Below are 17,412 nucleotides of genomic sequence, written 5' to 3'. Positions count from 1 at the left end.
CCCATTGCACCCTACTGCATGTGTAGGTATCTGTTATTTTGGAGGCGTTTCCGGCGGGTGGAGCCGGGCGTCGCCACCTCACGTCAAGGTCCACAGGGTGTGTAGCGTCCACTGTCCACAACTCGACCTCCAAGTGTCCATCTCCACCCTGCGGTGGAGCTTAACTATCCCAGTCGGAACTAAACCATCACGGGGAGCTAAAACATCCCGGCCAGCGAAATGGTCTGACAGCTCAGCATTCGCCCGGATTTGGAAAGTTTACAGCGTGGGCTGTAAAAATTATTGCATGCTGGTATTCATGACTGTATAAAATGATGTTGCACTCGTATACTTGCCCAGAAAGAGGCGGGTGAGGCTTTACTCCCTAACATCATTTTCTGTTGTGGAATATGCATCGCTAATGTCTTTGGAAAGGAAATGCCTGCTAAGCCAAATATCACAGGGGTCATCATATTCAGACTGGTACTGGCGGCTAATTATCAAAGGCGAGATAAGAAATTATTTGGAGCTCACCGCACACGGAACAGCGAGGGGCACTTTTCGGGTTGAGTTTTGTGATCTGAACGCGATTACGTGGGTTTCAAGTGGTCGAAGTCGAAGACGAATGCCATTTTCATTTCAATAATTAAAGCACCGGATATCAGGCTCACGAAAAAATTTAATAGGCTGCCCTCACGAAAAGGAAGCTAGGAAGCTAGTCAGTTGAACTGCACTTCATCAAGTGAGTTTCGTGTGTTGCGACCTCTGTGGGTCTGAAGGAGTGGCCACGGCGGCAGCACGCCATGAACCAACACATCACGGAAAACGGACCAGACCGGACCGGACCGGACCGGACCGGACCGCCGTGTCGCCTGGACCGACTGTCGCGGAGCGTGCCTACGGAATGTGACACAGCCTTGTCCGAGCGGTGTGGCCCGTCCCCCGGCCGGTCGGGTGCGGCCTGAGCTGAGTTGTGGACAGCACATGTCGCCGTGTTTTCCTGGCCGGCGGCAGCAGACAACGTCGGACGGTTGACAACAGCTAGACAACAGACAACGGCCAGACACTGGAACATGTCCGGCGCTGCAGACAGCAGAGACATGGCGCTATTTGAGACAATAGTTCAACGCAGAAGCCGGTAACTACCTGCAATATGTTGCCGAACATTATCCAATGCTCGGTTAACTACCAACAGATCATACAACTCGAGCCAGGGTGGGGAGGGTCTGGGCGAGATTGAACAGCTGGCTGTCCATTTGGGGGCATATCCGCTCACAGTGGGTCATTGGCTGGCCAATGGGGACCAAAAACACAGCCGCTGCCCTGCTGCGGTATGGTCATGGCCCACTCCACCGCCCGCTTTTACCTGCACTTTTTGCCGTCGGTCCGGCCCCATTCACCGTCCGTCGAGGACCTTGGAGGATCCTTATTGGGAGCGCCGACGGCCGATAGGAGGCTCTTGTGCACGCCCGATAAGAAAGGATGCTTTAGCAGCTGTGATGGGCGTCAGGCTGGCTTAATGACCCACTTGGCTAGGAACAATCCCGTACCGGACAAGGATGCTTCTGAGTGATGAGGTCAAGAGGCTCCGTGTAGGTAACGCGAATAGAGAAATTTCTGCTAAGAAGGCGTCGTTATCTAAGAAAGTAAGAGGCTTATTCACTGTCTGCTCAGAATGCAATCACGTGCAGATAATGATAGATACAACCCCAACGGTACTCACAAGGAAAATGAAAATCAACTCGCCTGTTGTACCTCCATCAAACTGACGTTCGCCTTTAGTATTTCATTTATCCTCGCCATCTTTCAGACGCCCGAGCCTGAAGTAGATTGATAGCTACTAACACATTTACGATATCACTCTATATTGGGCGTTGTTGTGTCGCCAGTTTGAGGCTTTCACGAGGCACATGGGCTCTGGAATGTCACAAATCGCGTGCGCAGCCGAGTCCTCGCGACGTCACAAATCGTGGCGCCCCGGCCGCCCGGAGTCACGGCAAAACACGCCGGCACGCCACGGGCGCCAAAAGCGGCCCTGGCACTGACAAAAAAAACTCCAATCGCTCATCAACACGTCTCTGCCGTTTAAAAACCGAATGAATCGCGTCAGCTGGCGGCTCGTGTATGTAAATACGCTCGATAAGCTGCACCCTGCGGGGCCTCCGTGAGCAGACTCGCTCCCGGCTCGGCAGCTCGTGCTGGTCCGTCCTCATGGCGGCATCGGAGTCTGCCGCCGACAGTCGTGCTACAGGGCAACTCAGCGGATAGTGGAACTGAGATACTGAGTTCGACTCGGTCAAAGCATTGAGGAGACGAGACGACTTTGACCTCAGAATGGGTGAATCGAGACATCAGGGCACCAGGACAATTGAATCAAACAGTGGGCCGATTCAAGCTGAAAAACGCCACTGTCAGAGCTAACGGAGGCAAACGATGATAAGTTATGGGGTTATGCCTCCTTCTCCGCTGCTCCGCCAGAAGTGTTCCGAAGCCACTGAGTTCTGCTCTGCCGAGCCGCCGCCGCCGCCGCCGCCGCCGCTGCCGCGCCGCGCCCGTACGGTGTACGACGACCACCGTTCCGCGGCGCGTCAGTGGACCACGTCCCATTCTCTGATCACAGCCGGGCGCCGCTGACTGGCGTGACCCAGAACCGGGCGTCCTTTCACGAGCCGGCCGTATAGTGGCGGTCCGTCTGGGGCGGAAGCCCCTCAGGGGAGCGGAAGTCGCGGCCGAGGTGGACGGACGGCCGCCCGGGGTCCGGGCGGGGGCGGGGGCGGGGGCGGCCGCGCTGTCTGAGGTGCCGGTGGGCGGAGCCGTCCCTCTACCAGACTCTCTGTCTTATCCCCGGTGAGTGAGGGGTGTCCCCACCGGTATCCCCGCCGCCACACCCACCGGGGTCGTCTGTGCCGCTCCCCGCGAGTTTGCCGTGCCTGTATGGTAATCCGGAGCCGTGCCTTCGTCTGGTGCCACGCTGCAGACTGGCTGGCTGAGGATGGGCCTTTTACTCTCCGACGGACTGAATGAAGATGCTCGGAGCTTGATCAACTTTTTTCGTCAACTACATATAAATTTGGTGATAATAAGGTGAAGATCAATACGTTAAAACCGCGGAAGTTTGGCAAGATTTTTGGGCGTCAGGCTCTCCCTTATCGTCAAAGTCTCAGTAGATATTCTTTATAGGAAAATCAGCGCTGCGCCAGTCAAAGAACCTTTTTTGCCGGGAGATTAATTCCAGACGGGTCGCCGACGGCGGCGGCGTCTGGCGAGACTTCGTGAAACCTTTCAAACGCCGTCTTCTGGCGCAGCTCCAAAAATCAAACGTTACCTTCTGAACCGTCACTTTCATGCAAGTACCTGTCGATAATATGCCAGAGCACGTTTCGTTCAAAGTTCGTTGCTGCACCGGAACGTGTGGGTATGCCAGACCATGTCCGACCTCGTGTTTCAGAAGCGCCGCCGCCGGGAGTCGAACGCCCCCCGATAGGCGTTCGGTTCACAAAGACACACATGTCGCTCTCGCTTTATGGGGGCGTGTTTGAACCCACGCCGAATGTTGGCCCGCTGCTGTGCCGTTGTTTTGTCTGACTGAAGGTGGGCGTGAATATGACACATGCACGCAGTGTTGGTAGGCGAGTGGCATAGCGGCACGGACGGGGGGCGAGGGGGCGAGGGGGTGAGGGCGGCACCGCATAGCTGAGAGTGCGGCGGCGGCGGCGGCGGCGGCGGCGGCGGCGGGGCATTAGCTTACAAACGCCGGCCGGCCAGATGTTACATACATGCCGACACGAGTCCGGACCCGGGACGACGTGGAAAGTGAGAGTGATGAAGGACCATGGAGACTCGGAAAGGGAGAAGGAGCGGAGCGATGAGGAAACGAGAAGAGAGTCATGTGGTGTGAAGGAGGAAAAGAGGGAGAAGGAAAGGGGAGACGAAGAGAAAGAGAAAAATAGGGATGAGGATGGAGGTGGCCTGGAGGATGAGTCTTCGAAGAGAGGTAGAAAAGAGAGAGAGAGAGAGAGAGAGAGAGAGAGAGAGAGAGAGAGAGAGAGAGAGAGAGAGAGAGAGAGAGAGAGAGAGAGAGAGAGAGAGAGAGAAAGAGAGAGAGAATCATCGACATAATGGCACTTTGCGCCTCCACAACCACCTGAATTAGGAAATCCTCTCATTGCCGAAACAGTAGTCGTCTGTGGAGACATGACTGATGGCCTGTTCCGACGTTCTTCCCGCTGCGCCATAACCTTGTCCCGGTTCGGGGACGGCCTATCCTCGGGTCTATCCCTGTTTCGGCGCGTTAAAAACAGGAAGGACACAACAGGTGGGGCTGGAAGTGCTCTGAACGATGGCCCCGCGCGGGCGCGACAGCCGGCTGCGCTCAGAATGTAGATGGGACGCGACTGTGAAACGCGGCCTTGGTTCACGAGACTTTTTCGGAAGATACCGATGTTACAAGACAGAAGACATCATGGGAATGCATGTAAAAAATCACCGTGATAACGCCACATTAGCATCACAAACATATGTATCAGCTCATGGTTTTACTTATCGGAACAAAACGCCGAGTAACAGCGAAAATAATTGTCTGAGCGCGATAAAACGGGCAACTTTGAACATGCAAGAATCTTGCTAGATATTTCACGAAAGGATGAACGTACAACAGGAAAAAAACACCAGGTTCTGGTGTCATTTCTGGCCCGGACCGGCTTCACTTTCTAAGCCTCGCGGAGGACGAAACAACATATAACCAGAGCCACATTTGGAGAGGAACATATGTCGATCAGAATTCGGGGCTCCATTTCTGCAGTGCATGAATAACTCGTCCACGACGAACTGTTCTGTGGACTGCTGCAACACTGCAGTCCTGAGTGCAAATACTGATCAACAAAACAGCAACAAAGCGCTTTTCCTGACCGGCACAGCTTGTCTGGAAACTCGCTAGCGTGCATAGTAAACCACCGATTACCTGGCCTGAAGTTTAAACCAGAAATCTCCGCCCGATCCAGACAGGACTTCATGGGGCCCGCAAGGGGTCCTATCAGAGGCTCAGTCTGGGGGTCGATTGGTAGGTTCCTATCAGCACTCAAAGTTTAGCGAGGGTCAGGATCCAGGAGGTGCCGTAATGGTCTAGGAGGACCCAAAGGAGCCCAAGAGGGGTCGAGGAGGGCGGGGCCGGACTAGTGTTACTACAGTGCCCATCATCATCCAGTCTCAGCTCTCAAGAGGACCGCTTGCAGCCGAAAGCACCGACCAATGCCGACATCAGCATACTCGCTGCACCCCTGGATTCTGACGTCACATCATTGACGTCATGACACCACTGACATCATGGTAAAGGTACTGCTCGGAATTGTAACGTAACGATCACTGATAGGTAGCCGTCAAAACAAACGTGGCGGCAAATGCAGACTGACGTCAAAGATGGACGGCCCTGATAAAAGTTAAAGGACGGCTGAATCAATATTTGCTTATTTCTGATCAATGGCAACAATCTGATTATGACTGGCAAGCTACAATTCCGTTGGTTTGGATTGTTACATCTATGCAAACACGGGTGAAGTAGAAACAAACGGCGGCATGTAAGAGATGCCTAGTGATATTGTCTCATGAACCGTCTAACGCTAGTCAACTATGTTTACCTGGACTATAAACAGCAGATACCTGCCCGACTCGCATCTCATCGGTGTTTTAACATTTACCTAAATGACAGACGCGCACAAGACGGGAGACTCAGCACAAAGAATACCTGCATCGAATCCCTTCGGAACTTACCGTTCAGGGCTGCTGTGCTCTGCGGCTCCGTGGGCGGCATCAGTGCCGTCATCATCGCCGTCGACGTCGCATCGACGGCCGCCTTCTGCTGGGCAGCCTTCTTCAGCGCCAGGTCCCGGCGCCGGGGCAGAGGCACGTCCTCATAGTATGTGGTCGCCTCGCAGTAGGTGTTACGCGCCTCGTCAATAACCACCTGACGCTTCCTGCGCGTGCTGCCCTTCTTCAGCGCCGACTTGAGGCCGACCGGCTGGCCGCTGGCGGGCGGCTGCACCACAGCGCCCGCCATCCCCGGGCAGGGTCACCTCCGCTCTGACCTGACCGCCACAGGGCACCGGGCACCTCACTGGGTCTCTCTCCGCGCTGCGGGCACTCCGAGCGAGCCACTCCAACCACCACCACCGGCCGTCACAGGTGCTACTGACGACAGCGCCGCGGCCGGCGCCGCGCGGCCGGCACCGACTGTGACGTCACAGCCCAGTGCCCCCCCCCCCCGTGCGGCGGCCGTCCCGCCCCCATCGCGGGGACTGTCGGAAGCGCGGGTGTGTCCTGGGAGGGGAGGAAGGGACGGGAAGTGATGGAGAGGGGGAGTGACGGAGGGAAGAATAGCGACAGGTGGAGGGGAGGGGGGCGACGCGCCGTCGGGAGGCGGCTGAGGAAGCAGCGCGCACACCGCGCAGGGTCACAGGGCCAAGGTCATGCTCCTCATACGCACCAGCGTAGAATGACGAGGCTGCTCAGCGAGAAACGCGACAAATACGGAAAACGCTGCACGCTGCCTGAGGTTGTTGCTTTCACCGGAACGAAAACCGGCGTCTCGGCGTCGACTAGCCGGCTTTCCAAAGCGGTGGCTCGGGTAGCGTCCCTAACTGAGCGGCGGTCGACCGGGCGCTGTCGAACGGTGATTGACCACGGTTCAGAGAATCACCAGTCATAGACGAGCGCCGAGACGGAGCCCGCCGAATCGAATTGGACTCAGTCAGAGTCATCACAGTGTGAGAGAGCTCATTATGAGCCGGCCAGAATTGATTAAAAGTGCATCGGTGAAAAAAAAAATACTGTAATGACGGCGTTAAATTTTTGCTCTGTAAATCCTTGCCCTGCAGTGCTTACCTTGCATCAACATATGACACTGTGAGGGATAGGATACTTGAAAGATAAAAACTGCGTGAGTAATTTCCTCGTTTCTACTCACATGGAGTGGGCTGTGTCGATTGCAGGTGAATTTGTGTGCAGGTACCACGAAATAGTTGAAAATAACAGAGGCGGGGCCATGAGTTGCTGCAACAATATGAAAACACGAGTGAAACTTCCCTCGAAAGTAAGGCTTCCAGCCGAAAATTCCGGTGAAATGCATCCACTCAGGAAAAGACCTACTGCGCTCATGGAGCAAAAATGTCATGGACAAATGCTTTAGACGCACACGCTAAATTCCTACGTACAACATATCTCATTTACCTATATAACACTGTTTCAGTTTTCCGGTTGCACAATTTTAGCTTTCCGCGCTAAGCGTCATAATATAAGAAATAAGCGTAAGTACCTAATCTTTACTGCAATAATATGCTTTGGAACTTTGATGAGTTCGCACCATCGTGCAAAATACGGCAGAGACACACGGAATACATAGGTAAGGCATATTAATCAGCCCTATCAGCCATATGCCTTCCTGATATATGGTTGGACAAATACCAGTTCTGTAGCGCCGTCTTTTCTCTACGCGACCACATGAAGAACTTTGAAATTGCCTGGTAACATATCTTTTGTGAGCGTTTCAAGATTTCATGTTCTTTGCTCATTTTGCTCGAACATGACCTCAGTTTGACCTCAATAACTTCTGACCTAAGGTGAGCTAAGACTTGAAATTTTTGTGTATGGTGTCACTTTGATGTCCGAGAAGGTACTGAAAATTTGGCGGCGCTGCGTTTTCTTGCTATTCAGGAAAAACCACGGGCCGGGGCCAATGCCATATTGCCCCCCCCCCCCCCAACGGGACGAGGGTTAACAAAGTTACTCCGTCTGTCTGAATGCGTGACTAAATCGTCAAGACTCAATCCAAAACAGATCCCATCATCATACCTATTATTTTATGTACAATAGAACCATTTAATTCTAGGACCAGCATGCACGCATCTATTGTTCGCTAAACGTTCAAACCAATAGTCCAACCGCTAATTATCACTACAATGCAAAGAAGAGCCTCTTTTCCTTCGTTTTCAGCACTCCTGCGCCTATATCCGTTTTTTTTTTTCTCTCTCTCTCTCTCTCTATTCGCAGTGCATCTCGGTTCTGTCCGTGGTTTCGTGCGTCCTTCGACCCATGGCTTTAGTCAGTAGCCACCCCACGGTCTACAGGACTAGGCACGAGTAAGTCTTCATTCGCCCGGCGCCGTACACATTGCCGTTCGGGTCGAACACGAGGTCGCCGGCGCATGTCAGGCGCCTGACGAACGTCGTGCCAAACTGCGTCACCTTCCGCCTCGTCTGCGCCGTGACTTGTCTCGCCAAAATCGAGACATTGTTCGGCGGCCACCGGCCAAGGCCATGGCGCTGCAGGAAATACCGTGATCTGTAGGAAAATTCCGGAAGCTGCACACAGGTACAAGAGTCTGACGTTGTGTGGCGGTAAGGTGAACACCGCGAACAACTGCACATGGACGGAGGTTTTAGGAACTCGTTAGCAACTGAGTGGGGTGCACTGTGCAGTGTGTGCAGTGGGTACTGTGCGTATGAGCATGGGAATTTATACGAGTCCTTTGCATGCAGCTTTAACCTCGCTAGGCAGACGCAAGTACGACATTTGATTCGTGTATCTCGTTATTTTTTGTAGGTTTAATACAATTTGAATGAATACACCATCACGGTAAATCAATGTGACAAGTACAAGACTACTTACCGAATTAGATTCCTGAAGGCTGTTTTCAAGAAATGTGTATGCGGTTGTTTCCTAGCATGCGTTGACGGTACTTAAAGGTCCACTCTTCTACGTGCCTGCAGCCTGCACTTTACTATTCCATTATTGTACGCAAATGCGTAAATGCAAAGCCCGAAGCCGTCCGTTACATTAGACACATACCCAGAAAGCTGACTAATGCACGCTCTTATCCTGACACATCGCGACCTTCCCTACGTAGTTGAACGGTCCGGCGCGTCCTATCGGCGCAGAATCAGCTCCGTGTTCGCTCGACGCTGCACCGTGACGTGTCCACGTATGGAGATGTCACCGCCTCTTACCGCTGCAGCCCGCACATCCGCCGCTATTTTATGAATGAGACAGCCACCGAGGCTGCAGTTACGCACTTTTGAGGCGTTCGGTGCCGCTCGCCGCATTCCTGCTCATCTTCGGCGGTGATCCTGACCTTGACATCAATGCCACCGCGACTGGTATATACCTACCAACTGTACCTACCTACTCGTCCAGGTTTGGAGCTGACTTCCTGGCCGCGGAACTGGCAATGTGCCACCACCTGGCCGGCCGCGGGCTGTTCTGCACTTTGTGCACTCTGCACACTGCATGCAGTGCACACTGAGGTGGTGTACAGTTGCACAATATACTGTGCACAGGTGCACTCATGACTACGGCCGGTCGCGGAAGGCAAGGTCATACGCCAGTTCCACCCCCCCCCCCCCTCTCCCCAACTAACCAAAGCTGTATACATGTATTTGTGTACATATAGAGCTTTCGTACTTACTTATTTAAGAAATGCATGTTTACATATCTACTTATGTAGATACGGAAGCATTTACGTATCCCCGTGAGGTCATCCGTGGCGAACTATATCACCGGCTGCGGTCGAAGCTCTGATGTAGTGCCCAGACAACCTCCACAAGCCCTGACTAGCAGTGATATCATCACGAATTCATGCAGACGAGACGGTATTACAACCCGTGACGTAGACTCACGGGAGGCTTGGCAATCGGTTGTGGCCGTATTTAACGACCGACCGACCAAAACGACAGCAGACTGAATGCTAATGAAGTTCAAGCAACTTCGACGATGCACCTCGAACAACACACATGCAGTCAAGTAAATGTTGATTAGTGACTTATTATGCACACTATCAAGAAGTGCTGACAGATAATTGCGTGTGATTTGGTTCCTCACTGGTAAGCCCACTTTCCCTCTGTCTTTGTCGTGAGAAAAATCTGGCTGAAAATTACCCAGTGCAAATAAAAGCGGTGATAGAGATGCGCGAATTTCACACAATTTATTTTCCGAGAGCAGTTACAGGTGTCTGGACGGCACGTTAGGCGGGCCGAACTGCAACTGCAACCGAACTGAACTGGGTCGTATAGGTAACGGACACGTGGCTTGTGTGGCAGTTAGAGGGTGGCAGTGAAGCAAATAGCCGACAATTTTATGTCCTGTCTGTTTAGATCCACAGAGAAGTACTCTCGAAATGGCCCGCCCACTTTTTAGCCAACTTCGCTATAAAATGTTTCAATTACATTTCAGATGCACATTTTATAACAACAGAAAGTCATGAGAGAAGAAATGACATAAAACTGTAATCAATTTATCGATGGGCGTTGAAAGTATCACAAAATGATACCAATTACCTCTGTCTCCATCCCGCCTCTCGGTACGTTCCTACCTCTATGCGTGATGTCATCATAAAGAGCCTTTCACCATCTGTCTTACGAGCATAAGATTTTAATAGTTGAGTCATTAGTGTCCCAGTCCTTTGCGTAACAACCAATTAGTAACACGCTTACAACATAAAATGCCGCGTCATCAGCACATATCTTGGTGGGATAACAGAAATTCTAACGCTACCTTACCTTACACAATCACACATGCCAGCTGAACGTTCATATCCGCTTCCGTCTCCTATCGGTTGTGATTCACTCTACCAACTAACTGATAGGCTTCATTTCCGTTAGTTCTTGCGCTAAACCACTGCGGTATTTCCGTACTATATGGTCGGTATAATGTCAGTAGCCATAGGGCAGTATTTCAGCCTGTGTGCAGAGCGCTGGAATATTATTATTCATCGTATCATTCCACAATCGAGATCCCTGACCACAGTCAGAGAGAGCTATCTTTCCCAGCGGCTGATACGATATGGGTTATGACGTCACGTCTTTATCTCACGTGGTCGCTTTCAACGACGTCACGATATCGCGCCTGACTATAGTCCACGGGAAGACATGGCATGAGATGGCGATGAAGTGTCCTCGGTATGTCCTCGGCCCCAACGAGACAGGATGGCCAGGTGGGCTACACGTGCCGAGGACGATTGAGATGGAGATGGAGATGTGGATTGAGGTGGACATAGAGAGAGAGAGAGAGAGAGAGAGAGAGAGAGAGAGAGAGAGAGAGAGAGAGAGAGAGAGAGAGAGAGAGAGAGAGAGAGAGAGAGAGAGAGAGACAGAGAGAGAGACAGAGAGAGAGACAGAGAGAGAGAGAGAGAGAGAGAGAGAGAGAGAGAGAGAGAGAGAGAGAGAGAGAGAGAGAGAGAGAGAGAGAGAGAGAGAGAGAGAGAGAGAGAGAGAGAGAGAGAGAGAGAGAGAGAGAGAGAGAGAGAGAGAGAGAGAGAGAGAGAGAGAGAAAGGGAAGTATGTGAAACAAAACGAGTGCAACGATGGAACAGGAACGAACATAAATGTTGGCCCCTCTTTTTATGACGAGCTTCCGGTCCGTCCACACTCATCATGACCTTATCTTTCTGTCTTTGTTCTAGTTCAGCTGAATGTCTGTCAGCCCTGGATCAGCTGCGTTTACTGTTGTCAAGGCTTAGTCAGCTGTTCGATAGCTTTGAGCCCACCAGATCGATTGTCACAGCCATTGGGTCACCCTTAGTCAGCCGCACCCCAAGCATGATTCAGCCGTCAGTGACACACGGCTGCTGACCGGATGAGGATAAGGGTGACAGCCACGAGCTGACAGACGAGCTGACAGACGAGGTTACAGGTGACGTGACAGGCGGGGTGACAGACGGGGTGTCAGGCAGGGTAACAGGCGCCGTGACATACGAGGTCGCAGGCGCACCAGCTGACCTAGCCTGCTGCTAGGCGCCCTCTGCGCGTTGCTAAGAGACTACTGGCTGTCAGAAGAGGTTCCTGGAATTTAAAGGGGCACGGGAGTCCTAAGCTCGTGACGCCGTATGGTTACTGCCCGGTAGCTGTGGGCTGGATCGAGGTTGTGGAACTGGTAACGTTACGCTGCTGTTTTTATGGAACAGTCAGGTGCCAGAGAGGACAGGTAGCAACAAACGGCGGAACGTCAATGCACTCGATTTCTGATTGACAGGTCAATGGTATTCTGATTGAAACAGCACCAAACAGTAATGCTGTAACCTCAAACAGAATCCGTTCCAATTTTCTAATTTGAAACATAAATAAAACATGCACTGATGTGCTTAACCTTAACCCTCGCCCCGTTGGGGGGGGCCATTTTGCCCCCCCTGTGGTTTTTCCTGAATAGCAAGAAAACGGCGGCGCGCAGCGCCGCCAAATTTTCAGTGCCTTCCCGGGCATCAATTTGACACCTTCACACCAAATTTCAAGTCTTAGGTCACCTTAGGTCAGGAGTTATTGAGGTCAAACTGAGGTCATGTTCGAGCAAAAATGAGCAAAAAACATGCAATCTTGAAACGCTCACCAAATCTACAGTTATCAAGCAATTTCAAAGTTCTTTATATGGTCTAGTAGACAAAAGGGGGCGCTACAAAACTGCTATCTCGGATTTTCAAAATTTTTGGTTTTTGACCCAATAAAATCAAAAAATTGATTTTTTTAGAAAAACTTTGAAAAAATCCAAAATTTTCCGAATTTCGAAAAAACCGGAATATATGTGATAGTCCCAGCTCTCTTCTATATACATACCAAATTTCAGATCGATATCTCGTTTTTTGGCCAAGTTATAGCAAATAAACTGTTCAAAAATGATGACGTCAAATTTTGGAACTCAATTTTTAGCAATTCTAGACCTCGTACGGCAAAACAAAGACCACCATTGAACTCCCCGTGACGAGCTGCATCGATTCGATACCCATTTTATGCAAAAATATTAACTTTGAAATTTGACCTAATTTGACCTGACCTTGACCTGACCTTGACCTGACCTTGACCAAAACGTGATCTAAGCTGGCCCCAAAGGCTGCCTGACCCATATAATCGCATTTGTCATGTAAAATGAACCATAAAACATGCATCACACGACACTTTCATATTGTGACCCCCCCCCCCGTGACCTGACCTCTGTGACCTGACCTGGTATCAGTGACCTCAAATAGCAAAATATGTGTTTGAAGAACATTTCCTCATCGATGATTTTCAATGAAATGCATTTTACTCGATTTTACAACGCATTTCTTGAAGTGCCTGTAAACGGTGAAAATTGGACCTTTGACCTGCCCTGTGACGTCATCGGTTTGACCTAGGTCAATAAAATTGGGTCACAAGGTAGTTCCCCGTTGGGGCTATCCAACGCCGTTTACCGCTTGTCGCTATGTTGCGTGGTTCTCGAGATCTTAGGGGGGGGCCAAAATGCCCCCCCCCCCCCCCCCAACCGGGCGCGTTGCTCGGCAGAGCCCAACGGGGCGCGGGTTAAATGCTACAAATTCCCTTCCACCGTTATTTCAGCATGATCCAACTAACACTTCTCTTCCAGCCGTGTGGTGGTTGGCACCATACAAATGACCGCGGGGTTTGCTTTCCTGACAAAACACATAGTCTCCAATGCAACGTTGGCAGACCGGCAGGCGGCAGCTTTTCCGAGTCAGAATCGGATACAGCACAGCTGTGTCAGCCGCTGCCGGTAAACGAGACTGATCAGTGAACAAACCGAGCTCTCTTTCCTGTCGGAGTAAGCTTTGATCACGGGACTGGAATGTCAGCGGGTGTGGTCATGTGGTGCTTGCACTGCTGTCATGTCCATTGTTCACAAGTGGTCCGTTTTTATTCCTCCTGGCCTTGCACTTCTTGGACCATGCATTCCGACAATGAGATCAAACGTCACAAAGGATGTTCCTTGTTAAAACCTGGCAGTGTTCGTAGTGCTTACCTTGACTCAGTTTTGGTTTTTCTTCAGTGTTTGTGTTGAGGAATTCTCTCGTTATGTGTGTGTGTGTATGTTGATGAAATGTCACCCACAATGACGTTTCTAAATGATTCAGTCCTGAGGTTTCGTAACAACTTCTTAGACAGCATTCCACACAACGGGCGAATCACACCTAATGACCAGTTGGGAAATTTATGTCGTCACGTACTTGGCGGAAAATAATCTTTGATACCATTTGATATTGTTTTACTGCAGTTTTTGTGACAAACTGTTTTGTCACCACCATTGGAAACTAGGTTAGAGTTAAGTGGCGTTCCATTCTTTTTGCTGTTTTTTTTTTGTGCTATTTTTCCTTAAGCTGTTAAACGTAAATGTTACAGATTGCGCGATCACCCACCTGCGTTTCGCTGCCTTTCAAACACTGTCAGTTTATAAGTATCCGCCTTCGGGCCATAGAAGGGCTACTAGCCTACTGTGTGTCTACTAAAGTGCCCGAGGCAATGGAAGGGCTAACGAGTGTACTTCAGTGCCCTGAGGCGTCACACAAACACCAAATTAACACCAAATGATGTCATTATCTCACCACAAATCTGCCGAAAACAGCGTTGTTTGCGTCTACAGTTGACACTTTCAAAACACCGTCGTTTTCCTAGTTTGGTGTCATTTTGTGGCGATGTCGACACGTCAGTGTGTGTATTTCTCGGACCGAATCGATGCCTATGTCAACGCACTCGACTTACCGACCGTGGTGGCAAATATCCCCCCCCCCCCATCACTGCCAATTCAGGCACCGCAATCCAAGGGCACGGATGTCAGATTGAGCGACTGCGCCGACCACTAAGCCACTTAGTGTGTCCGTCCTCGCCACCGTTGGCTGACCGCGTGGAACGGGGACATGAGTCACACCTGACGTATAGGTGTACCGCGCACAGTGGAAGGTCAGAGGTTATCATAGTCATTCATCGAACAAACGGCAGGATGGCCGAGCTATATCGCTTTACAGTGGACATACGGAGTATGGTTAACAACCGGGGTTGGCGCTGTTAGTTGAACGGTAAACGGTAGTTTGTGGAAATTTCTGGGTCGAGGACACCGGGAAAGCGTATTTTACTATCAAATATGATCATGAGTGCGGTGATCACTGATCACATGCCTGTTAAGTCCACAACACACGCCACCAACACGACGTCCTGGCGTGACTGAATCGGTGACCAGCCCGCTGACAGCCGCCGGGACCGTGCGCAGCAGTCGGGCGAATCCAGACCACGGCGCGGCAAGCAGAGCCAACAACCGCTGTTGTTAGGCCTCGTGCTGCCAGGCGGACCTTGAGCAGTTGATTGATAGCTTAGCAACAGTCTTGGTGATTAAAAGGACACCGGTCTCGGAATGCGCTGAATCCATGAATTTCTACATCGGCACTTCTACAGCGGGCTGGGTCTAATTCTAAGCAGCTCAATCATTCATTAAGGTCCATTCGTGATGTTCGGGTCCGAATACATCGCACTGGAATGGCTCGCCCTGTTACATCTTTTTGAACTTTTATTCAGCACTCTCTTGTGTTCAGCACGCACCACTTGCAAATTTTGGACGTGCTAGCTATAAATATTTACGCTTTGGATCACAGGAACACGTACGAACGGGACATTACCATCCACTTGGATGTATCAGTGCGTTTCATTACCTGGCCACCTCTTTTTTTTCCAAACATTTATTGACAAACCATACAAATATGACACAAGTAAATAATAATCGAGGGCTCTCAAGCCCAACAAGGACAGTCTCTGTCATGGCTTCTGACACGAAACAGCCGGTTTCCCGTCTATGCTAACGAGCGCTCCAGGTTGAGACGTTTAAACCCGCAAACACCTGATATGCACCGGCACAATAGGGCTTTCAAAACCCCTACAACGTGCGAGTAATATTTGGCGAGCGTACACGCTGGCATACAGTGTTGGCAATATACACAAATCGGACGCCACATTTCAACTGCATTTTGACTGGGCGGCGGCCGAATTATAAAAATATCGCTCGCCACCACCACGTGATGTGGTGTGGCCCGCCTGGCCAAGCCGCTGACGGGTACCGGTGTCCTTTCATGGACTAAAGAAACGCGGCGGGCCATCAGCCACCGCCCGCGCCGCCCGGCGAAGGGGTATCGCGGGCGGCGCCCCCTATCCACCGGCCGGACGTGCGAGCCGTCGACTTGTAGGGCCGGCGCCCCGCACGCCCGGCCGGCCGACCGGCCCCAGTCAAAGAGGCCGGTCCCGGGTTGGCCCGGATGGGTCTTGGGAGCGGCGGCTGATTTTTTATTTTTTAAACAAATTAATCAACACAAAAAAAAACGAAAAAGAAAGAAAGAGGGACTCGTCTGGTGCGTCAGCGGCGCAGACGGCGGCGGCCGCCGCAACGAGGGAAACCCCGGCGGCGACGGCGGCGGCCGGCCACAGCAGTGCACCAGCGCTCGCTGACCGCTACCCGCCCCCGCACCGGCGCCGGGGCACGCGGGCGCGCCTCCGCAGCGGACCGGCTCGCAGCATCGCGGTGACACAGGATGGGACTGAATGATGAGGCTGGGAGAAGGATAAAGATGATCGTAATCTCTTTTTGTTCGTGAATTGTCTATGTTCTTAGTTTGATATTGTGATTGAAGAAATGCTGGTGTGTATTTGCCTAGTACTTGGTAACTTTAATTGTTTACTAAATGCTGTACGTTTCCCCATTTCTTGTTGAATTTGTGTGTTGTGTTGGATAACCTAGCTGTGTATAATTCAATTTCAGCCTCCCATCGAAGTTTGTTTTTTAGAGAAGCTATGCTAGGGTGTGTCTCGTTATAACCTGCTTCGTATATTACCATTTTTGCTAGAGTTATGATTATTATTTCTATATCGCTAAGGTTTTCAAGGAAAAACCATGACGCTAGGTTTCCCAGATTTATTGCTAATGGCCTACCAAAAGCTGTTTTAATGGATGACACATACGACTGAGTTATCGGGCATTGCCAGTACATATGCAATATGGTTTCGCTTTCTTGTCAGTTGTCTACAAAATGTACATGTGTCATCGTCTTTAATAGATATTATTTTTAAATATCTATTTGTTGTTATAATACGATTTATTAGCTTGTAGTGAAATGTTTGCATTCGGGTTGAGTTTGTTGCTTCTAATACTTTCATGACACTGTTATTTTCAAAGTGTCCGACATCGCGCAACCATTTCTCTTTTTGTCTATTCAGTGTGTTCACTATTTCGCATTTCCTGCTTTCTACATATGTGCGATAAGCCATGCGAGGGAAATTTGGATGATTTAATATAAGATTCATTTTTAATGTACCTGGCCACCTCAGTCAGATGGATGGATGCGTCTCGCCTCAGTCCAGTCCCAGTCTTGAGTCTAAACTGTCAAACAGTCATGCTTCCTAGACTAGGCACTTTTTCTTTTTACCGTCTCGGTCTCCGTCTCAGCTCAACATTCGTGCATGCACTTCCGTCCCCTTTGCCTCCATTTTCCGTTCCCACTCCACCACGTTTCCATCACATCTCCGTCCCGCCATCAGAGGTCAAAAAAAAACTTCCTACTCGCTTACATTGTAGGCGACAGAAGCTGACAGGCACCAGAGACATTTGGTGACAAAGTCACGAAAATGGTGAACACACTGCATCGCATTT

General features: G+C 50.9%; 1 protein-coding gene across 1 annotated transcript in view; it reads right to left on the bottom strand.

Annotated features, from left to right (window-relative positions):
- The window catches only part of LOC122384772 (nascent polypeptide-associated complex subunit alpha, muscle-specific form-like), a 40,080-nt gene extending 33,910 nt beyond the window's left edge, over nucleotides 1-6,170 (bottom strand). The window contains exon 1 of the mRNA XM_043372492.1: nucleotides 5,746-6,170. Coding sequence (XP_043228427.1) covers nucleotides 5,746-6,031 — 286 coding nt within the window. The 5' untranslated portion in view covers nucleotides 6,032-6,170. The remainder of the gene's footprint in view (nucleotides 1-5,745) is intronic.
- Nucleotides 6,171-17,412: the final 11,242 nt, after the last annotated feature.

The sequence above is a fragment of the Amphibalanus amphitrite genome, unplaced genomic scaffold, assembly GCF_019059575.1.
Source record: "Amphibalanus amphitrite isolate SeventyFive unplaced genomic scaffold, NRLGWU_Aamphi_draft 000198F_arrow, whole genome shotgun sequence".
Lineage (NCBI taxonomy): Eukaryota > Metazoa > Arthropoda > Thecostraca > Balanomorpha > Balanidae > Amphibalanus > Amphibalanus amphitrite.
The sequence above is the reverse complement of the archived record's forward strand: the minus strand, read 5'-3'. Positions and strand labels throughout refer to the sequence as shown.